This window comes from Salvia miltiorrhiza, chromosome 1, assembly GCF_028751815.1.
Source record: "Salvia miltiorrhiza cultivar Shanhuang (shh) chromosome 1, IMPLAD_Smil_shh, whole genome shotgun sequence".
NCBI lineage: Eukaryota > Viridiplantae > Streptophyta > Magnoliopsida > Lamiales > Lamiaceae > Salvia > Salvia miltiorrhiza.
This window is the reverse complement of record NC_080387.1, coordinates 63,948,526-63,973,209: the sequence shown is the minus strand read 5'-3', so window position 1 is coordinate 63,973,209 and position 24,684 is coordinate 63,948,526. Positions and strand designations below refer to the sequence as shown.

The 24,684-nt window shown below is 32.6% G+C and overlaps 1 protein-coding gene across 5 annotated transcripts; it reads left to right on the top strand.

Annotated features, from left to right (window-relative positions):
* The first annotated feature begins 4,795 nt into the window (after window positions 1-4,795).
* On the top strand, window positions 4,796-8,238 carry LOC131004639 (membrane-bound O-acyltransferase gup1-like). Of its 5 annotated transcripts, none has more exons than XM_057931349.1 (7): window positions 4,796-5,307; window positions 5,782-5,837; window positions 6,326-6,374; window positions 6,486-6,589; window positions 6,697-6,796; window positions 7,503-7,562; window positions 7,693-8,238. In XM_057931349.1, exons 1-7 carry the CDS (start codon window positions 5,215-5,217, stop codon window positions 7,849-7,851), a joined length of 621 nt encoding a protein of 206 aa, XP_057787332.1. In that variant the 5' UTR covers window positions 4,796-5,214; the 3' UTR covers window positions 7,852-8,238. The 5 variants fall into 5 exon arrangements, with proteins under 5 accessions (XP_057787332.1, XP_057787345.1, XP_057787340.1 ...); XM_057931362.1 differs by lacking the exons at window positions 4,796-5,307; window positions 5,782-5,837 and adding an exon at window positions 5,844-6,228 and having other exon boundaries at window positions 7,693-7,806; window positions 8,040-8,235; XM_057931357.1 differs by lacking the exons at window positions 4,796-5,307; window positions 5,782-5,837 and adding an exon at window positions 5,844-6,228 and having other exon boundaries at window positions 7,693-7,806; window positions 8,037-8,234.
* Window positions 8,239-24,684: the final 16,446 nt, after the last annotated feature.

Here is a 24,684-nt window from a genome sequence, read left to right as displayed (position 1 = left end):
ACACGCCACTCTCTCACTGGATATTGTGTGTTCTTTGGTGGATCACTGGTGTCTTGGCGCTGTAAGAAATAAGCTATTATCTCCGTTTCTTCTGCCGAAGCTGAGTATCGTGCTCCTAGCGCCACAGTTCGGGAAATGACATGGCTGTTTCATTTATGCGAGGAGTTTCTTGTCCAGCTCCCTCTGCCCCTACCTCTTTACTATGATAACCAGGCTGCCATCCACATCACGAAGAATCAAGTTTTCCATGAGATGACGAAGCATTTGGAGATTGACTGTCACCTAGTGCGTGAGAAGTATCATGAAGGTTTCCTGGTTCCACTTCATATCTCTACCACTCTACAGCTCGCCGACATCTTCACCAAGTCTCTCGGTGGGCCTCGTTTCCGCACCTTGTTGTCCAAGCTTGGAATGGTGGATCTTCACCATGTCCAGCTTGAGGGGGGTAAAAGAATGAAAGGCGTGTTTTACTGTTGCGCGTACTATTGCGGCTCTATGCTTGCATGCTTTGCATGCATGCCTTTATCTTTTGCTTTATTTGTATATGCCATATTGATAAAGTATTTTATCAACACCTAATTCTAAACTACGAGTTTTACCTAGTGTTTGATCGTGAGAAGCGAGAGAAAGAGTTGAATTGTTTGAGCACAAAAGAAAATTCGTTGTGGCATTGAGAGAGAACGTGTGTTACAATATACAGGTGCATGGGTATTTATAGAATATATGCTAGGGGTAAAAAAGTAATTTCGGCCTAAATGACATGCTCCCCCCGTGGTCGGGGGTATAGTGGTAATATCGCCTGTAAACGGGCGATTCCTCTGCTCTGGTACTTCCCGAGTAAAGTGGTCATCCCTCTGACTGTGCTCACTCCTTTGGCTAAGCTCATTCCTCTGGCTGAGTCCGTTCCTCTGCTTGAGTCCATTCCTCTGACTGGGTCCGTTTCTCCGGCTAAGTCCGTTCCTCTGACCCGAGCGATTCCTTTATTCAAGTTGACTCATCTGCTCTGCATACATTACTCCTCATCACATATGTCTTCTTCCTATTTGCTTGTTGTTTTACATATCTTGTGTTATGCTATATAAATAGCACGAGCTCTATGGATTATCACTTTTTTCCCAAAAAATAAATGGCTTTAGTTCTATCACTGCGTTCTTAGCAAGCTTTCCTATTTCATCTTCTTCACAAATTTAACACCTTTTCTTTTTCTTTCTGAAAATGGACCTCTAAATTGTTGTGCGGGACAATGTAGTTATTAAAGTCAATTTCTTATCAATTGGTTTTATAGATAATTCTTTTTTAGGGGTTTTTAATAAATAATTATTGTTGGAGGACATTATAAAATGGACATTATTATAACTATTTTATTAAAAATATACGGATGACAAAATATTTATAACATTAAGTAAATAATTTAATTTAATTTGTGATGAGATTTAGAAAGATGGGTAGAGAATTTTTGGTAGATTATTGAGGAAACGGGGATTATACCTAGTTTGATCGACCGGAGAAGACAAAGGAAACAATTAGAATGCTAGAACACGAGAGAAAAGTAGTTGCTGTATTGAGAATAAGAGATAACGTAGGTTACAAGGGAGCACGCATGGCTTATTTATAGATTACACTCGGAGGGCAAAACAGTAAAATCGACACCCGAGCACGCGTCTTGCGTGGTCGGGGGTATGGTAGTAAATTTGTCTTTACACGGGAGATTTAGCACCGCGCTTCTGTTGATTCCTTCTGGCGAAAGTGGTTTCTCTGGCGAAAGTGGATCCTCTAATGAGAGAGACTCCTCTGGCGAGTATGATTCCTCTGGCGAGTGTGATTCCTCTGGCGGGTGCGATTCTTCTGCTGAAAACTACCTCGCTGCTCCCCGCGATTCCACTGGTAAAGAGATTCCTCTGCTCTACATATATTACTCCTCATCAATTTGTAACTGAGAGGAGTATCATTTAAAATTATCTTAAAGCCGCCCACCCCTATCCTATCCATTCTCATTTTATATTATACTATAAATTTCAATACTTTGCACAAGGAACATTTTTTTTTTGGAATTACAAGATGTATCATATATTATTCCCTCTGTCTAAAAAAAGAGTTATACTTACTCCTTAAAAAAAAATCTCATTTAATTTTTTGAAAATCACATTATACATTTTTTCTTATATTTAAGTACAAATTGCACTTTTATTTTAACTAATAATGTACTTTTGTTTTATTTTTTTATACTAACACTACCCCTATAAATTGTACTTTTATTCTATTTACAACAACTTTAGTAAAATCCGTGTTCACCCTAAAACGGAACTCTATTTCGTAGACGGAGGGAGTATATAAAATAAAATGAGACTCTATTTCGTGGATGGAGGGAGTATATATAAAATAAACTACGTCTCGAAAAATAATCGCACCACACAAAAGTGAAAAAAATATATCGTAAAGAAATGAAATTGAACATAATATCTCTCATAAAAGAGAGTCTTTTTATGTGCCAACTTTATTAATCGCGGCTTGGGCAAGGAACAATTTGGTGCATAATATTTGCGCAAAAATAAATGTGATTCTTATTGTTTCACGTTGGTTAATCACGCTCATACATTTCGTCTGGCAAAATTTGACTCATTGCCTAACAAAATTATTGACCATATATTTTATTAGCAGGACAGTAAAAGACATGAAATAGAAAAATAAGTATGAGAACTTACTTCCATAATAACATAATTTATTTGGCGAACCATTTAAAAATTAATCATACACAATATAATTTTTAAAAAAGGAACCACTGTTTTATATAAAAAATTGCTTATTTTTCAAGTTAATTAAAATTAAATTTCACATTCGTCAATTGGATTATGCATGTTAGTTTCAATACTTTATAATATTTTGTTTTTTGTTTACAACTTACAAGTCACGCCACGTATATATCATGAGATCATATGGTAAACTAAAAAAATATTACAAATAGTTTTGTTGAATATGAAGCCAAATTTGTCCCCAAATAAAACACTGGAATACAATTATGCAAAATAAAAGAACATGGGAGTCTGGCAGTCTGCGACACATACTTTACCTTTAGCGGAAGGTTATTTTTATATTAAAAGAAAACGCAAAAGGTATCCTCAACAATATTATTGAAAATTTGGCTCGTGTGTAGACCATTGATTCAATTTTTTTTAAGAATTACAAGAGATGTATCATATAATTAAATAATTAAATAAGTTTTTTACCCAATTACACCACATAAAAGTGAGAAAATAATGTCATTTGCACGCTAAGCTAAACCTTCAATTTTGCCAATTGAACTCAATCTCATTTTTCAAATTCAATAATTCCCCAAAATTAATTCAAATGACAAATTTATTCCCCCTAAAATAACTACTTATACAGTTATAGTACTCAGTTAAAAAAGGTGATGATGGCGTACTTTTAATTATTTTACACGTTTTTTTTCTTTTTTGGATGAATATTTAATTAAATGACATTTATTCTCGAGGACCATCGCTCTCGGAATCTCCATTTGAGCATGGATTTAAATGAAATGGGAAGTCGGGAACCAACAAAATACAATAAGAGGCCAAATGACTTTTCGAATATACTCCATCCGCTTCAATAGTAATGTCTCAAAAAAATAGAACATAAAAATTACGAAAAATGTAGATAAAATAAGAGAGATATAAAGTAAATAAGGAGAGAGTAATAAAAAAAATAAGAAAGCTAAGATAAAGTAAATAATGAGAGATATAGAAAAAGTAAATATAATAAATTATTTTATTTTTGGATTGTGACATTATAAATGAGACATCAAAAAAAGAAATTTGGGGCGTTATTATTGGGACGTTACATGGCTAAAAAATATACGTGCTGCCAAGTCAAAAAAAATAAAATAAAATGTGTTGCCATTGCATTGTAAAATTGAACTATTTGAAAATAAAATAAAAGAGATAACGACATTTTGCCAAAACGGTATAAATATAAATTTATAAGATTCCAAGACTTTACTCCCTCTATTTTTTTTAAGTGTCCTATTAAGATAAATTTATTGTACCTTTTTAAGTGTCCTATTTCAAAATTTGAGAATAAAAAAAATGACAAAATTCCTATTTTACCATTTTTCTTTAATATCACAAGTTAGCAATTATTTTTGTGCATTAACAATTACATGGGCATAAAGGTAATACTCCAACTTCCTTGGTATACGTACGCATAAGGGATGGGTTAAAATAAAATAATTTTTTATTTTAACCTATTTGAACCTCTTCGAACATATAAATTCGACCTAAACTAAATTAAAAGAAAGAAAGAACTTATATTAAACTTAAACACATGACTTCAAAAAAAAGTTCTTGACATATATACTAAATCAAATTCCAAAAATGAACTCACATATTTTTAGGGTTAATTAGTTTAGCAATAATTCTACATTTAAATTGTACCATCACTACTACAAAATTACACATACATAACACTTCATACATAACGGTTTTTTTTAAAAACCGTTATGTATGAGCGCATTTTTTGAAAAGATAACGGTTTTGACAAAAAACCGTTATCTATGTACTGTTGTCCATGGAAATAGATAACGGTTTTAGTGAATCCGTTATGTATGAGCGTTATCTATTAGTTGCATACATAACGGTATTACCAAACCGTTAAGCCAACCGTTATGTATGAGCGTTTTTTTATAACGGTTGTTTTAACCGTTATATATGAACGTCTCAAAACTGTTATGTATTATATTTATTTTTAAATTTAATAATATTATAAAAATAAAACCCTAAATCCCTTCCTTTACCCCCTACTCTCTCTCTCTCTCGTCCTTCATCTCCCCAGCTTTCTCTCTCTCTCAACTCCGGCCATAGAAGCACGCCTTCCCTCTGTCCTCTGCGGCCGCAGCAACGATAGCCACCAAGCTCGTCGCATTTCCCTCGTCTCCCTCTCAATCCCCTCTCTCTCTGACTCAACCATAGAGCACGCACGCACACCACACCGCGCCTGAAAATCCTAGATCTATAATCTACAGCCATCTCCCCGTCGATTCCTGTCGACCGCACGGCGGGAAGGCCGCCGCCGTCGCGCCCTAGCTTCAATTTCCGGCAGCGACGCCTTCGCCGGGACCTCCTGTCCCTGGTTGAACAGCAGAGCCTCCGACGCCAAAAGTAGGAACCCTAATCGGGTCAACCCGAAACGTGACTACGGTGAAATGGAGTCCAGATCCGAATGCAGCCAGAACACCAAGTCAGGTGGTGCTGGAGCGATGCTCTGGATGACATGTGTTTTTCTAAATCTGAAGCTTGGCGATTGCCTTACCAGGTGTTCTCTTGTGAATTCTGATTTTACCGCTTCCTATTTCTTTCATTTTTGTTCCAATTTTTCTCGATGTTGTTGTACTGTGTGTAATATGTGAAGAAATATTGCCAGTGTGCTCAATTTTAGGATTCATTGATGGTTTCTTGGCATCCTGTGGTTCGAGATTGAGACTTCAGATTTAGTATTGGCCTAGATTTTTTCTACTGATTGTGGAATATGGATGAATGTTTTCGGTTCATAGGACTTATGTTTGGGTAAATGTTAGTTGTAGATTTATAGGCATTTTTGAAGTGCAAAGATTCAATCTTGAAGAGAATCTCATTAAATTCTGACTTTGAAATCAATAAAATTGATATGGATGATATAAAGATTTGATTTGATCTTGAAGAGATATTTTTTTATGTCTATGTATTTCCTCAAGTTTTTTCTTTCCTTTTTGCCGCTGATGTTACTTGTTTCTGTCAATTCTAACCACAGATCACCACACAAAGCTATATGGTTTGGGCCCTGGTTGGATCTTCGGCCGCCTTATTGTACGTCATCTTTGCTTACGTTTTCAATTTCTTCTATGGATGATTCGCGGTTGCTATACAGATTCCTAATAATATATTGCGTTATAGTACTTCATCTTACTGCAAATGCTTTTTTTGGAGCACAAATTTGTTAGGTTCGTTGTTTTTAAAACTGACAGTTCCATTTTCTTCTTGTTTGAGTCTTTCTACTTTGACGGCTTACAAAGAAAAGAACACTGCCTATTGCATAGATTTGATTTCCAATGAACTTACCAATTCTCACTGGTGTGTTCGGGATTTTCACATTGGTTGCTAATCTCCTCAAAATATCGTTTTCTTTGAGGGCGAAGGGAATGTCTTTCTATTGGATTGTGATTTCTCTGGCATATTTATTTTACCTACATGGAGCCTGGTAATAACTCGATATGTCTGAATAATAGACATGTTTGATGCTTTGAGCTGCTGTAATTGTTCTAGTAACAATTTGCCTTTTCTTTCCTATACTGCAGCATCTTATTTATCTTTGGTATTGCTTCAGCTAACTTTTTCCTTGTAAAGGTTTGTTTCTTTCTTCGCATTAATTGCGGATACATTTTCAACTTACAATCCATCATGCTATCACAGTAAGCTTCTAATGCTTTCATGTTCACCAGATATTTGCTTATGCAGATATTTGGAAGGACAAAATACTTCTTATATGGGCTATGGATCTTTAACCTATCATTTCTTGTGTGTAATCGCATTTATGAGGGATATCGGTTCTCTAGTTTTGGGTAAGGTTTCTTTGGCTTAGATGTCTCTGATATTACCACATCTATTGATTGAATCTCAAGTGCGGAGTGCCTGTACTCATATTAATGTTCTGTTTATCTTGGTGTAGAGAACATTGGGCTTATATTATTTTTGCAGTTGTTTTGCGTATGATAAGCTTTGGTCATGATTACCATTGGACTGATCAATACAGTGGTTCTGATCACAAGGTATGGTTTTAGTATCAATTTTCTGGCATTATAAGCTGCTGAGGTCTTAGTTTCTGGTTGATTGTCTGCTAAATCCACCTTCTCCTTCCCTTCTGTTTGATGCTTTGAGATATTTGACTGAAAATTTTGAATCATAGCGGTTACCTAAATATCAAATGTGGTAGTGTGGTATTTGAACTAAAAAATCTCTTCCACTGATATTTGAATGGACTACGTACATTGATGCTATTTTCCACAGTACTTTCAACACCTTTTGTGATTCAAAAGTCCATGAACTGCTGCTGCAAATCATGAAAGCATGTCTGTTAGGTTAATGTGAAGCCACATGCGGAACTTTTAGGCTCTTAAGGTTAAGGTATAAACATATGATATATGCTGAAGATTTGTCCATTTGATGGCTATCTTCCTGTGTACTACTTTGATGGTACTATCAACTGTAGCTATTAGGGATTTAGGGAAGAACTGCAAACACTATTGGTATTATTACGTATTAGTACTAAAGCGTCATTACTATAAGTGAAGAATAACTAGATGATACTTGTAAATTGTAGTTTCTTGCTAGTTTGGTTTCTTATTAAAATAAAATTGGTTATATAATGCATTACTGTCTTGTTGGGTCCAGCTCTGTTGAAAAAGGTTGAAATTTATTTTAATCTATGTTTTTTTGGATCTTTTTGTCCTTTAAAATTTCTTTTGTTAATTGTAGAAGCATATTCAGCGTTGTGACCATTGTTCAACTGGCAAAACATGCTACCTAGTCTTACAGGTTAGCCCTCGATCTCAATTCTCAACTACCAATTTTTTTTGCAATATTAGTTCAACTTAAACATCTCAACTTTTTTTTTCCTATTGTTTTCTTTTCTTTTTCTGATTGCTGCATTTGTTATTCTTTCCAGGAAAGAAGAGTAACAAATGACAAGTTCTCATTTCCCATATACTTGTGCTATTTGGTTTATGCTCCTCTTTACATTGCTGGACCAATCATTAGCTTCAATGCATTTGCTTCGCAGGTAGGTTATGGAATATGGGTTCACCCTAACTTAAAAAGCCTTTAATTTGCTCAAAAATAGCACTAAATCAATCTATGTTTTTATACATTACATTCCAGTTGAATATTTTACTTGAATATCCTTTTTTTTTTACTTGTCTGCATTGGAGTCCAGGTTACATAGTGATTTGTATTTTATATTGATTTGTCATTAAAAGGTTCATTCATACAATTCTCCCCATTGTTAACCAGAAGAGTAGATCGTGGATACTCAAAATGCCCTTTTAGATTTAAGCAGCATCTTCACAACAAAACTTGAGAGAGGTTGTTGAGCTGCTGAAACTCATCAAAGTTGGAGCATGAAGGTGCTTCTGTGAAGTTTTTTTTTTTTTTTTTTTTTTTTTTTTGAGTTAGGCTCAAAACATTATGTATGAAGGTTTTGGATGATAATGTATGAATGTTTTGTATTATATATAATATATGTTATTGATGATTTTATCATTTTATTGTTTATAAGTTGTTTATTTATTTCTTGAGATAAATAACATAAAATTTTAAAAAAAATATTAAATATTAAATAATAAAGATAACGGTTAAAACCGTTATAAAAAGTACAAAAAACTGTTAACTATGATGAAAAAAAATAAATATATCTCTAATACATAACGGTAAAAATATTAAAACATAACGGTTCCTACCGTTACGTATGTCTTACAAAGATAACGGCTTAAATCGTTATAAAAAGTACAAAAAACTGTTAACTATGATGGTAAAAAACAAAAAAAAAATCTAATACATAACGGTAAAATCTTAATACATAACGGTGAAAAACCGTTATGTATAACTATTATAGATAACGGTTATGTACCGTTACGTATGAGCATCGTACCGTTATCTATACTATTATACATAACGGTAAAAAAACCGTTATGTATGACTGTATCATAGATATCACCACTATACTTATCGGTTTTTTGGGGTCATAGATAACGGATTTTATCCGTTATCTATGAGCGTTTTTGTAGTAGTGCATGTCCATTTTCTTTCATATTTATCAAAGCCATTATTGTATCTGTTGTTTGGGTTTAGCCACAACAAATCAAAGTAATGATTTAATGAAAAAAAGGAAAAATATTGTGAAAAAAAAGAATCTAGTCGAGGAAGAGAAATTCTTTAAAGTCAAGCTTCCCAATCGGAGATGCAGTTGAATTTCGACGATTCGAATGGATGATTGTAATCGGTGACAAAGAGGTATAGCAACGAGGAAATGCAAAACGAAAGGAATGAGATTGGCGAACACAAGAGAGACTGGGAGAATTTAATTATGATAATATCCAAATATAAATCAATCTATACAGCAGCACATCATTCACTTTGGTTCCAAACTCCTTCGTTCACCTTAGATTGCTGTTGATTCTTATCTTTAAGGACGACTTTCACGGAATATCTAAAACTCTTCAAGCTTCAATAAAAATACTCCCTCCCTCCCCTATATTTTTTTTTTTGGTATGTTCTTCAAATCTATGCACATCCTATTTTTTTTTATACTACCCGCACATCATTTTACAATTTTACCTTATAATTTATATTTATTTATCCACAATATATTAAACAATATCTTTAATATGAGACTCTTTATCCACTATTAATATTTTAAATAAGTTTTTATTAAATTTCATATCAAAAGCACTTATATATGCATATTTATGGAAGACGAAGGCAATAAATATTAGTAATAAAATCCTCTAGAGTCTTAGGCTTTCAGGTTCATCAATCCTACTATTTGATCAATAGGCCTTATCTTAAAGAGGCCGTACAAAACATCCACACTTGTTCCCAATATTTACCTATATAGTATATTATTGTACGTACTTAATATCTATTTTTCATAGTACTAAAAGTTTTACAATAAATAAAAAGGTTAGTAGCGTATAAATACACCAACTTTTGACTAATTATGATTTTTAACACAAATTTTAAAAGTGTCAAATAATATACTAGTACTAATTTATTGACTGTAGTGATTTTAACACAAATTCGATTCTCACCCAAATTGAACCGATGTGATACGCTGAAAATGTCGATTGGACAAATCGGACGTTTACAAAAACAACATCGTAGACACATTATCTCAACATCATTGTTTCTTTAAAACAAGTATTCTCTGTTCAAATTGGGCAGATATCAAGCAAGAGATGTCGATGTTAATGTCAATTGTGAATCCTGGACGATGTAACTATTGTTGCCCAATATAGAAGGTATGAAATTTTGTTCTATTTGTTGCTAAGGTCATTCGAAAGATGAAATTTTTATAGTTATATTTGAGTTTAATTTATACAGTTAGTTTCGAAGTAAAAAATTTCATAATTAATTCCTTCAAGTAAAATTTAATTTGACCAAAAATAAAGATCATGTTAAAATTACTCACCTTTTAAAAGTTCATATTAAAAAATAAAATTGATCCTAAATTGATGTTTTTACCATCAATAATCTTAAATAAAATTATTACATAGATAAGCAACTCTGCCGTTTTTCTTGATAGAAAAAACCATCTTCCATGCATTTGACTTTGCTTGCAGTATATAAATGAAATTATCGATACATGATATCATCTTTGAATTTATTGTGATACATACATCAAAAGACTTAGCATATTTAATATAGACACCAAAACATACACGCACACATTGAATAAAAAAAATATAGATCAGAAATCGTTAAAATGAAAATGATTTTACATCAAACCTACTACCCAATGGACCCACCCCACCCCAAAACAAAAATGGGTGAAAATTAATATTCATCAACGTTCACAAGTGCAAGCTAAGTACATGGGATGTCTCTTACTCTAATCTCAGGGATGAGGACCTGTCAAGTGTCATTTAAGAATGAGAACATTGAGAGATACACACTAATATTAATTAATACTATATTACTATATACTTTGTCACACACACATATATATATAGTAGTACCCTAGTAAATGAGAGAGAGAGCGATTGACTTTAGTGAGATGGGGCCAGGCCATCAATAATTATGACTACTTTAAAAAGAGCCATTTTTAATAAATGATTCTTCCACTGTCATGACTAATGATAATAATAAAACAATACGAATGGTGGCCCTTAACTCATCTATATCAACCATTCATACATGGAAAATTCCATTCGTCCCCACAATTGAATTAAAAGTTGCCTAATTAAAGTTATTCAACATTTTTTTATATTTATATATTCAATGTGTTCATAATCTCAACTAAATTTGCCCCTTTTTACAATCTTCAATGTTCTCGAAAACATCAATACACTAAATTACTACCTAAAAATCAACTCGCTCACCATGAATCATTACTTAATACAGTAATATATTTTAGATTAATTTTCTTTTACATTACTTAATACAGTAATATATTTTAGATTAATTTTCTTTTACTTTCTTATTTTCTATAAATACTTGTTGTTTGTGGAAGGCTAAAAAATCCCTCGATTCATAAAATATTGGTGTATGAGCGAACTCATGAAGAGCGGAGAAAGAGCGTTTAGACCCAATTAAATAAATTTTGTAATTAATTTTTATAAACCATCAAATTATTCGCATTTTGTGTAAATTAATGTATGAAAGTCATCACCACGAAATCAAATTCTCTACGAAATTCAGAAAACGCAGTACTTATCAACAATATTTTTATTTCTACTCATATTGGTAATGTATTGGTGATTTCAATCCTAAGACCTTAATTTAGTCATAAAAAATACTCACTCTACCAATCGGTCATTATTCGAAGAGACTTTTAAAATGTATTTTTTTCTTTCTAAAAGTAATAAGATGTTGTATTCAGGAGTCAGAATTGCCTTTGATGATTTGTTGGAGGCCTTCGATCACGCAAGGAAACATATTGTGGTGAAGTTTAATTTGTCATACCCTTAGGAACTTACTAACTTGCTAATTTTGCTATTGATTCTCAAGATGTAATGATATAAAAGAATGATTTTTCGTCCTGACTTTTGAATATTGTACGTTTTGAAACGAATTAATATTTAACTTTTTTCCCCTCAACGGAAATAAAATGTTGTAAAAAAAACTTTTAATCAATTCGAGTTGAAATAGCCCAATTTCTCACTAATTGGTATCTATATCAAACTTGTTCTAAAAATAAAATTACCTAAAAAGCTTTATTATATATAAAAATTAAAACATAAGCCTGTCGAAGCACCCGTCGCTTTTCTTTGGCAGTATAAGACAGGTTTTACTTTTAATTAATTTTTCTGGATGAAATTGGTAGCCAAATTAAACTTAATAGCACATGACAATGATTTATGCCACGGTTCCAAATTTTGTGAACCACTGCGTGTGCCCACATCATTAAGTAATCATGCGACCTGTCAAAAACTCCTTCATTTATATTTTTCCTTTTCTTTTGTCGATAAAAGCATAATAGTTTTATAAAGAAGTCAACTAACATAAACTGGCATCCATGTTACAATGTTATTAGCATATATGTCAAAAGTTGGGCTACGAGTTTATTGTTATAAGATCGAATTTTATTAGTAATATTTTTAGATCAAATCCATTTATACATATGCAAATGACAATTAAATTTCTCATTAAGACTATTTCAGTATTTCTTTTATCTTTTATTGCTCGTTTAATTTGGTTCAACTAGAAAAAAGAAAAGAAAATAAAATCAAACAAAGGGATGTAATGATAACAATAACTATTACTTTTATTAAATATTTGGTTTAACCATTAAAATGAATCATTAGTAAAGCTTCCCTTCCTTTTGTTTTCTTCTATTTTGAAGGATAACAAATTGGATGATTGAATTACTCTCAAATAAGGGTAAAGGCAATGGCTAACTCATTACCCAAATTAAACAACAAGTACTCCCTCCGTCCCGCGAGTCTTGACACGTTTGGGTTCGGCACGTGAATTAAGGAGTTGTAGATTAGTGTTTTAAGTGTGTAATTAATAAAATATAAAATTGATAAAGTAGGAGAGAGAATGTAACAAAAGTGATAAAGTAGGAGAGAGAATATAATAAAGGTGATAAAGTAGGAGAGATAATGTAATAATTATTACCCAAAAAGGAAACGTGTCAAGACTCGTGGGACGGCCCAAAAAGGAAAACGTGTCAAGATTCGTGGGACGGAGGGAGTAATGAATTCAATTAATTGAATTTCTTTTTAACCTTCAAAAACACTCAATCAAATATGTGTATAGATATAATTATCTTTTATTTCTATATCTTTTGATGGAGACAAAAATACTTATTCATATGACTGTACATGGTATAAATAATAAAAGTAACCTCCATTAAATAATACTCCCTCCGTCCGCCAAAAGTATGGCACAATTACTATATTTGGCGTCCGCCAAAAGTATTCCACTTTCCTTTTTAAGCCATGGTCCCACCATACACCTTTATATTTTATCCTTACAAACACTCTTTATTTACAAAAAACCCACCTCAAATTCAATCTCAACCACACATCTCAAAAAGTGGTGGGACCCTTTCTCCACTACATCAACATCATCACCAATTTTATTAATCTCCGTGCCCGGCCAAAGTGCCATACTTTTGGCGGACGGAGGGAGTAATAAAAATTACTTAAATAAGCTCACTATAATTGTAGTACAAAACCGGTCCCCGACTACTAAAGTTGAGCGACCTTTAAGTTAGTGACGTCAAAGTCTACGCCTTATTTCACACTCTATTTATATGGTCTTTTTGTAGAAGCATTGAGCCAAAGTCAGGAAAGAAAAAAAGACGTGCCTAAATATCAAAATTAATAGTACATTTCAAAAGTTATTTACTTTTTACATATTAAGGAGACCCCAAGAAAGATTGTGCTAAGTTGCTAACGATAGTCAAAACTCAAAAGGCCATATTCTTAATAATTATAGTTTTATCATATGTAAAAATGCCCACAAGAATTTATTCAGAAAGCCTATATAGCAAATCAGTTATATATTATTACTTTTTTTTAAAAAAAATATAACCATCATCGTTTATTATTACTTTTTTTAATCACATAATGTAGATATATATTATAATCAAATAAACCACTATACCGCACGTAGACGAGACCTCTATACTACACAAAGGTGGAAAAACCACACCGCACTACAGGATCACTATACCACATAAAGGTGAGAAAATTACACCACACACAAGCGATATTTTTTTTAGGCGAAAAAAGTAGATTATATTAAATCACGATGCACAATATCTTTCAGCCAGGTAGGGAAATCTGACTTCCAGATCATTAGACCATCATTCCAAGTAGCGAAATTTGCTAAACAGTGAGCGGCTCTATTAGCCTCACGACGAGCATGACGAAAGTCAAAAACACAAACGTCCTTCGCATGCACAAAAGCTTCATACATATCACCGCACATGGAATCATACCATGTGATCTTCTTTCACCACATGCACATCGAGGAGGGAATCAGAGTACGCCACAATTGGGCCAAGATCATTCTCAAGGCAGTATCAAATCCCCAAGAGCCAAGCATGAAGCTTACGCATAAGAATAGTGGCAGGTCTTCAAATCCCATGCGCCGCTGCCACCCGAATCTGGCTAGAGTGATCACGAACCAAGAAACCCACTCCCAAAACACCACTATCGACATGCACTGACACATCAACATCGAGCCGAAGTAGACCGTGCCTCGACGGTATCCACCTCTTATTACTCTCCTTAGGGAGAAGCTGTTGTTGAGCAAGGACTTTGAGGCGAGTTTCTTGAAAGGTTCAGAGAAAGAGTTCACAGCCGCTAAGGATATCGGATCCCAAATTAGAACAACCATCGTACTTGAAGTGGCAATGACGTTTCCACATCCACCACAGACCAGTACAGAAACCCTCAAAACTTTCTTGTGAGTCAAGGTCTTTTATGCGCCTACAAAAATCTATCAAGGACAAGCCAGAACCTCATTTCAAAAATCTCCACCGGCAGGTGCTCTTCCATGCAGGGCGAACAGTATTGCAAAAGATTAGGGTGTGTGTAGTGGTGCCCCAATCGCTTTTGCACCAGAAAGAAATGGTGTTGTTAGGAACATGATATTTTTTGAGATTTGCATCTGAAGCTATGAGATTCTTGCACGCTCGCCACATAAAATACGAACTTTTGGCGGAATATTAACCCCCACACGACCTGCCACCAAAGCTTTTGCCGATTAGAGGAGGTACGTAGAATCAAGCGATCTGTAGAAGTTTGCCGCAAAGAGGTACCCTGGTTTTACCTAATATCTGCCCTTCTCATCATATCTCCAGTACCTGTCATCACCCTTGTCGCAGTCGAGGATATTTAGATAAGAAATAGCAGCCGCCTTATACGCCAAGAAAGAAGCGCCTAACTTATCCTTGTCCCAAAACCCATCTGTCAGCAAGAAATTAGCCACTAAAGTGTTGTCCTCACGTCCTTCACAAGGTGCAGCGATGCCACTGCCATCGCGCGGAGTCCACGCATCAACAAAAGCTCTAGTGCAGTGACCATCACATATCCTCCACCGTATACTACCCTTTAGCAGATCTTTGCCCCATAAAATAGAACGCCATGAATACGAGGCATTAGAGGTGAGCTTGGCATCGAGAATATCCACATCCCTGAAGTAACGACCTCTCTAAACCCGAGCCAGGAGAGAGTTTTGGAACTTTATAAGCCTCCAGACCTGCTTTGTGAGAAGAGCCTTATTAAAGGCTTCCAGATCGCGAAAGCCCATGCCTCCTGAAGATTTATGATTACACAGAACTTTCCATTTGCTCCAATGCATCTGTTTCCTCTTATCCGAAATACCCCACCAGAAATCAGCACACAATTTCTCAATATCACGACAAATTCCAATCGGGACTTTAAAACAACTCATGGTATAAGTTGGCATAGCTTGAATTGCAAACCCTCTCCCGTAAGTAATCAAATTGCACTCTTTTCTGCTTGATAATAAAGGTCGGAATCCCCAAGTAAATAGCATGACCAGTGGTTTCTGCAATACCAAGAATTCCTACGACATCATCCATGTAACCTCGGCTAGTAGATGGACTAAATGAGACAGCCGACTTCTCAAATTTAGTTCACCAACTGATCGGAAGCTTTAGAGTATCAACCGCCCTCCGAATAGCAAGGGCTCTAGCTGGGGTAGCCTTGAAGAACAGGAGGCTATGGCCAGCGAAGAATAGATTAGAAATAACAGGACTAGACCTCGCCACACGGATTCCCTCAAAAAGGCACCGAGCTTCAAAACTATGCAAAATAGCCTACAAGCCTTGGGCACAGAGGACACACACAAGCGATATTGAACTCAAAACCTCTTATAAATGAGTCTTTCAGTGCCTTAACTTTATCACTTAAATTAGACCTTATTGGCAACCACCGTCGATTATTTTTCGAGCATTCTTCGGTTTGAAACATCAAATTTCACTCGATATTATAAAATTCATTCCGAGTTGAATAAGAACAAAGTAAATGATACGTATATTTTCAAAAATTTGTAAGAGCATAAATTATGATAATGTTTTACATAATTTACGAAATATATAAAGTGGGGAGAAAATAAAATTGATGGTCCAGACAGCACTAAGTCGAGTTGTCTCAAATATCAATATGATTATACCTATTTGTACAGCAGACAAGTTGCTGCAAGCCTGCACTAGCACGTACTATATCGTCTAGTGTAGCTCCCTTTTCATTTTATTTTTGAAAAAATTACAAAAAACGAGTTAACATTATAAAAAGTCGGAGTCGTAAATAAATAAGCATCAACACCATGTACCAAATTAATACTTTCAGCGAATTTTTAACTAATATTTAACGCGGGTAGCAATATATATTGTACAGATAATGTGGCATAATAATAAAAAAATATGACACTTATTTAAAGTAAATAAAAAGTCTTTATCAATTTTATTTTCTTTCTTTACGGAGGAACTGAACAGTCTATACTAAACTAGCTTATTTTTGGGCTGTTGATATTACTTCCCTTGTCCATAAAAAATAATCCTAAAAAAGGACGATATGATTTTAATAAAAATAGTTGAGTATATTGTAAGTTGATAAGAGACCCACTTTAAAAATAGTGCTAATAAGAGTCCACTATGTGATGGAAAATTTTTAAAAATAAAATATCTTTTGTAGATGTCCCAAAATGCCAAGAATTCACTATTTTTATGGATGTCAAGTATAAAGATTGATAAGTTATTTTTCCACTTTTGTGTGGGTAGTGTTTTCACTCTTTTGTGGGTAGTAGTCCCATTTACGTACGATTATTTTTCTACCTTTGCATGGTATAGAGGTCCCGTCTGCGCGGGATTATAGTAGATATCTTTTGTAATTAAAAAAAAAATAGGGGAAGGGGGAAATTAAACTTAGAATGAATGCAGTATCCAAACTAAGATTGACTTATGATTTACGGTAACGGTGCAATACTTTCTATTATAGTTCCACCCCCTCCCGATATACTCGCCTTAATTCCTGACGGTTATGTTCTGCACTGTTTGTGCCAAATATAGCCATAAAGCCTTACGTACACAGTGTGTGTGTGTGTGTGTGTTTATATAGTGATGATTCATATAATATGTATACAATACAATAATCTTTATCCATGTTACTCGCAAGCGCAACAGAAATTATTGAGTCAAATATGACTACATTTTTTTTTTATTTAAAGGGTTTTCCATTATGCCAATGGTCTCATGTTGTCACATGGCGAAGGCACTTATTAATTAACAAGAATTTCCAAAATAAATGGTGAAAATAATTGACTCACAAACACCCTAATATTTCATAATATTGTCAATAAAACTAATATATCTCTCCACCGCGCGTCGTCTATGTCAAGAATTTCTTTATTATCAAATTACGAAAAATAAAAAATTCTCCAATTTGTTCCTCAACAACATGCAATGAACACCTCTATTTATTAATAAGAGTCCGTCCAGATTCCAAATAGTTATGTAGTATTACTTTATATATGGAACATGTATTCAATAATAATAATAACAATTATTATTACTATAATAACAGTACAAATGTGCAACTTATATAGTTTAATCATAAAATTGAACCTCTCCTTGTCTAGTACTAGCTAATCACTCACGGTTTCTTTTATTTAATTAAACCTCTAACTTCAAGTCTACTCTCTATAGCGTGATAATTATACACGTATATATAAGTTATAGTATATAATATTTTTATAAGAAAAATATCTTGATCCAAAAAGGCTGGACCGTCGCGATGATTGTGGATTGAGGTATGATTGATCAAAAGGCATATATCAAGGTGGAAAACCCTAGAATCCAATACTTGTGAATCTAATCTATATAGTGCGGATTTCTTCTTTATTGGTTAAATTATACCGTAAGCAACATCAAATATCAACAAATACTTAAACCACGACTATAATTTGGATAAGAAAATAAAACTGTAGTCATAGTGCATCAAACAAATTAATGGTAGAACTACGTAACATCACGACACCATAGAGAGATTGCTAATATATATGTCTATTTACTTATGAGAGGTCATATAGAATAATAATATATACTACGTGCCGGGGACATTGAATCACAAAAAAGTATACAGATCCATATATATCTATATACAACCTCACAAATTTACTTTTCTAATTGTTAGTGGAAAGGTTAGTTTTACCTGTTGATGTGAAGGGATGGAGTGTTAAATATTACCTTTGCAGACACATAGTAATTAAATGTTTTTATATAACTATAAGGAGTTTTTATATAACTATAAGGAGCGTACCTTATACGTATAATTAATGTTATTTTTTTATTCTAAAAAAATGTTATTTTATTTTATAAAATAAAAATATAATATTTATTATATTTAATTTTTCAATCAATAATTTGATTTATTTGTAAACTCTTTAAAAATAATACTCAATAAATTAATAAATTCTATAAACTAATAAATTTCTTATGTCTCATTGCACTCATTAATTAAAATACTAACTAATATTATTCAGAAGTAAAAAAAAAAACACCCTTTTTTTTAAAAAAAATTGTTACAATCAAAGAAATGAAAAAACCCACTCACACTCTAGCTCCTAGGGTGACTCGAACCACCGACCTATTGGTTGGAGGGGAAGCGTCTTACGAACAGACTGCGCTTCATCGTCAAAAAAAAAAAAAAAAAAAAACACCCTTCTTTCATGTAAAAGAGTCTTACTTATCATTTTCCCCCATGAAATAAAGTCCTATTTCACTTTTTGAACCGTCACATCATACCTTATCTTCAATATTTAACTATAAATTGTATTTTTATTTCATTTTTTTAACTAATTATATTATTTTTATTCTACTTTTTTGTACTAACACTACACCTACAAATTGTACTTTTATTCTATTTACAACAATTTTAACAATTTTATTAAAACTCATTTCCACCCTCAAACGAGACTTTTCTTTCGTGAACGAAGAGAGTATTAGATAAGAGCTTTTTCCACTTGCATATATATATTTATCTAAACTATTCTCTTATGCTCGGGTATTTTATTGAACTTTATTCTATTACCACTATTTTTAATAACTAATACATAAATTAGTGTAAGTATCATATTAAATCTCAAATTATACTCGATTTACCAAAAATGTCTTGCATTATAAGAAATGTTTTAGAAAATCCCAAACTATTATGTTTGCATAAAAAATGTCTTGCGTCCATTTTTTGATCTCCAGAATCATGATGTGGCTCGCCGGATGCCACTATGTAATTTATATTTTATTGTTGTAAATGACATGACACAAAATAACATTGTTTTGTGCCATGCATTTAAAAAAGAGACATCGTTTTGCGTCGTGTCAAGTTGATTCAAATTGCGTTAAAGGTCAGTTTATCCAATGTCTACTTAATTTTTAAAAATGATATGGCATAAAATGACGTGGTTTTGTGCCATGTCATTTTGAAAAATAAAATATAGATTTTAAGGTATCATCCGGCGAGCCACATCATGATTCCAGGAACCGCAAAATGGTTGCTGAATATTTTTGATACAAACCTAATAATTTAGGGTTTTAAAAAATATTTCTTATAATTCAGGATATTTTTTATAAAACGGAATATAATTTGGGGTTTAATATGATGTTTAGACTATAAATTAATACAAATAACATGTTTTTTTATTAATACAAATAATATTTAATCCTTTAATATAGAATGGCCGAAATTTTCTATTAGATTACTCCTAATCTAAACTATATTAAATACATTTAATTTAATATTTAATACATTAATATGTTTTTATAAATATATAGTAATATGTTATTTACAAAATTAATCTTAAAATAGAATCCTCCCTCATCCACAAAAATTAGTCATAAGTAAGGGATATATAGCACATTTTTAATAAAAATGATTATTGTATTGTGAGTGAAGAAATGATCCCACTTAAAAAGAGTAGTATTTATAATGATAATTAATTATATTGTAAGTGGAGAATAAGGTTCACCATGTGATAAATAGTTTCTAAAAATTGAAAGGGATTATTTTTTATGGACTTCTCAAAATGACAAAAAATGATTATTTTTTGTGGACGAAGAGAGTATATAATAAAGATAAAGATAAAATAGGTAATTAAGGCATTTTTTCTATTACCATAGATAAGATACAGACGTACATTTTACTAAAAGGTTTTGAGCTGCTCGGTTGACTCCAGACAAGTAGTTTTTCGCCCAAGTTTATTGAACTGTAATTCAACAAGGGAATAAACATATTTTACACACACACACAATGTTAAGCTTGAAGAAAATAAATTAATATTTTTTTCTAACGAATAAATTCCTTACACATGAGAAAAAAGTATAAAAGCAAAATCATTACTTGCGGAAAGTGGGAAGAAAAAGAAGTGACAGATTAATTGACCGGGAACAATTAATTTTTAGTGAATAAATTAATATATCATTCGTCTCACAAGAGTGTGCATAACTTTTAGTGGTAAAAAAAGTGATTCATGTAAAAAATAGTAGGAGTTAGTGGTGGGTAGTGTCCAAAAATGACAAATGCACACTCTTTGTGAGATGTCCCAAAATAAAAATAAGGGCACACTCTTATAGATCGAAGGGAGTATGTTTTAAATTTTTGGAGTGACTCAAATTCGTGGTCTTCCATTTGTTTTACCAACTCTCTAGATCACTCGGAGAAGAGTTGAACATGCATATATAGTAGTCTCACACAATCATCATTTATGATTTTTTCTTATATGATTATAATCGGCATTTTACAATCAACCAATCCGTACACATATATGATGCAATTAGAGCACAATACAACGGTTTGGCAACAAATGCATGCATGTTGTAGAGCTGTATGCATCCAACATAGCTAGCACGACACACAATGTGTGGAACTATATATATAGTTGGTAACAATGTATAGAACGGCAAAATTAATAGTAGAGACATTATCTATAGATGGCCAAAGAGTGGGAGACAAATACATAAGACTAAAATCTGCACACAAGGTATGGGACTATATAGTGCAATCTTATGATGCTCTTTTGTGCTGTTGTAGAACAATATGCATTCCACTTGTGCCCTACTTTCACTTTTCCAACACTCTTTTAGGAGAGAGAGAGAGAGCTATACAATATAGTACCAAATTCCATCTCCCCTCCCATAAATCCCAATGGTCCCACTAATTGTGTGTGTGTGTTTTTCAATTTTCTACTCCATCAAAAATATGGAAAAAATAGTCCACTAATTGAGAAAAGGGAATTCAAGTGCATGCAGCTTGTGGGTTGTGACAAGGAAAGGGACTTTTAGGTGAATTATTGCCACTAAAGATTGCAAAATTCTTAAGTTGTTGTTTCTAAGTTTTGGCTTTCATCAATTGTCTTCCTCTCATGATATAAGATATGGAATTTTAGGCCCTTGGGTTTGTAAGGGGCTTGATTCGGATAAGACAAGTTGACAAATGACAAGAAAAGATTGGTTTTACTACTATGGTTGAGAAATTCTAAAGGAGAGATGATTAATTTCTTTGATTTGTCTACATACTAGTAAATGAAATATATAGCTCGTGGGTTGATTTTATTATCGATTTCAAGATCACCTTTTATATATATATCCTAATTAAATTCACCTCATACATTAATGAATAATGAAATAGGACGTAGACTAGTAGAATCTTTTGGGGACAAATGCACATGCACTCTTCAATATCTCTTAAACAAGAGACTCCATCCTTGAGAACTTGCGATATCGATCACTATCTCATTATGGACGCGGTGAGTCGTACAAGAATATTTGAATTTGCTTTATACGTTGTATTAACATACAACGAATCGAGTTAATTATGAGTATGAGCATTCTTGAACAAGCAAAAAGGAGACCACTAAAAGGATGGCTATTAATGTTCCCAATTTAACGAATGCTAACATACACATCAACATACTATAGAGGCATTTTCATGACATCCCATTGGTTAATTGGTGGCCAAGCGTGACCCATTTTGGACCTAAGGAATCTTTGGAAGCACCTAATAAAAACCCAACTAATTTGGCCCATTAACTATTTACAAATCAACCACAAAACACTTTATTCTTCTCACCTTTTCGGTCTATGAAATTAACCCGTCCCATGATGTTATTGACGTTAACAGCTCCTCTCTCTCTCTCTTTTTTTTTTTCAATTACAAGAGAAAAAAAAACTAAACTAAACTAAACTTTTTTACCTCTTAGTACAATGTTGTCCCTTCATACCTTTGATGGTTGTTTCGAAATTAGTACATTTCTTAGATGGAAATCTCCATTTTATAATGACTTATCGTCTCGTTTCTAATTGTTTCATGGAAAAGTAAATCATGAAAGTGTAATTCTCTTTTCTCATCATATTACAGGAGATGACCAGAAATCATAATGTTTTATTTATTTATTATTATTATTTTAAATAGATTTCTTGGAATTGGGCTGTTGGAGACTGGAGAGAGATTATATAGGAGTATATAATAGTTTGAAGCTATATTTTAAAGCCACTTATATCTACACTGCCAAATCAAGGTAAGATTTAAGATAGCTGTGATTAAATAAAAATTAGCAATCATGCGTCCAAAAAAAGTAGCGTGACAATATTTGCCACTACCCCGAAACAATAAGATAAGTTTTTTATCTTCTTTTTTGAGGCGATAAAAATAACAAATTTAAAAAGCCGGTTTTGGAGTGAGCATTTATTTATCTACTGCAAAATTGAACGAAAAAGTGTGCGGCGTGGATTCCATCTTTATTGCCTAACTAAGAAAGGGCTTATTGATCTATCCACTTCCCCAAAAGATATTTATGCATTTAGGGGAAAATTAGGTTTGATTTTGAGGACGTCAATATATTGTAACATGTAAATCATTGCTGCTCAAAGTAGATCTTGTGAGTGCATCACAAAAGAGTAGATCTTCTGAGTTGATTCAAATTCTATATACTTAAACGTAGATCTTCCACTATACTTCTACAAAAATAAGACCCGTTTCAATAATAATAAAAAAAAAGCATGCGTAAAACGAATTGCCAATTGACGTTTCAAAATCTATCACATGGTATCCATTACTAAATGTGTGTAGCATTTTCTACATGATTATATGAATATGTTGATTGATTTTAAATTTGGATTCGAATATAAGAGTAGCTTACGAGTTAGGACCTGTCAAATCGTCGGAGAGGCCCAACAATTTTTGAGCTAAGGCCCAACAAGTTTTAATTAAGCATATACAACTTCAAATTATCAGTGTTTGGGTCGAAACCTATGTTCCCGTAATTGAAATTAGCCCTATAATTGGTTTAAGAGTATTGGGCTTAATATTTGCTTTCGAACTCCTTTGTCTTCGAGCTCGACTCACCATAATACAAATAGACTAAATCCGACCCGATATATATACTACTTTAACCGATAATATCTAAATTAAATGAAACTATCTAAATATATCGGGATAAATTTGTCACCACTTGATTTAGGATACATATTTAAAGTTGAACTAGCATTTTCATCAAGTGCAATTCACGGAAAATATTTTTATACTAATATAAAATTAATACCAACTTAATTATTATATGTATAAATATAATAAAATAATAATTTTAACTGAATATATTTAAGTTGAATATTGAAAAAAAATCACAACATTAAAAATAGATATTATGAAAAGAAAAAAAATAAACACAAAAGTAAAAAATAAAAAAAATAGATTTATTCAAAAAAAGATGAGAGATGAGAGAGATTTTTTAAAAAATTTAATCTATAAATAAATATAACTTTTACATTTTAAATTAAATATTTATATAAAATATATCAAATTAAAGCTCTTATAGTGATATTTAATTTGATATACATATTTTATAGTTTATAATTAGTCGAATTTAAAAAATTTAGAAATAAAATAAAATAAAAAAATAAGAAGATAAAGAAAAAATAAAAAGAAAAAATATAGTTTAAAAATAGTTTTTCAATTTTATTATAACTACCACTCAATTTTAAAATTGATTTTGAATTGAGAGTTACATGTAGTATAGATGTTCTTAATGTTTATAGCTCAAAATTTCACATATTTCGTAATATTCAGAACGAGCTTCTGACACATAAATAATAATTATATATTTATTTTCATATCAAACCAAATTAAATTCGTAACGATCTTATACACCATTCAGGTCAATAACATACAATAAATTGGCATATATTTTGTCGTGGATATTGCCTTGTCGTCCATTCATCGTTTTCACACACTGAAGTCTCATTTTATTTAGTTCATTCCCAAAATTCTGCTACAAACGAAGCTCTTACGTAAACCACACATACGTTAATTTACTGATCGTCCCTTAAAATTCTTGCACAAAGAAAAAGGCACCAAAAGAAAGTAAAAAGGACTAAAACAAATAAAGATAGAATAAAGGGGGCAGCAAGGTG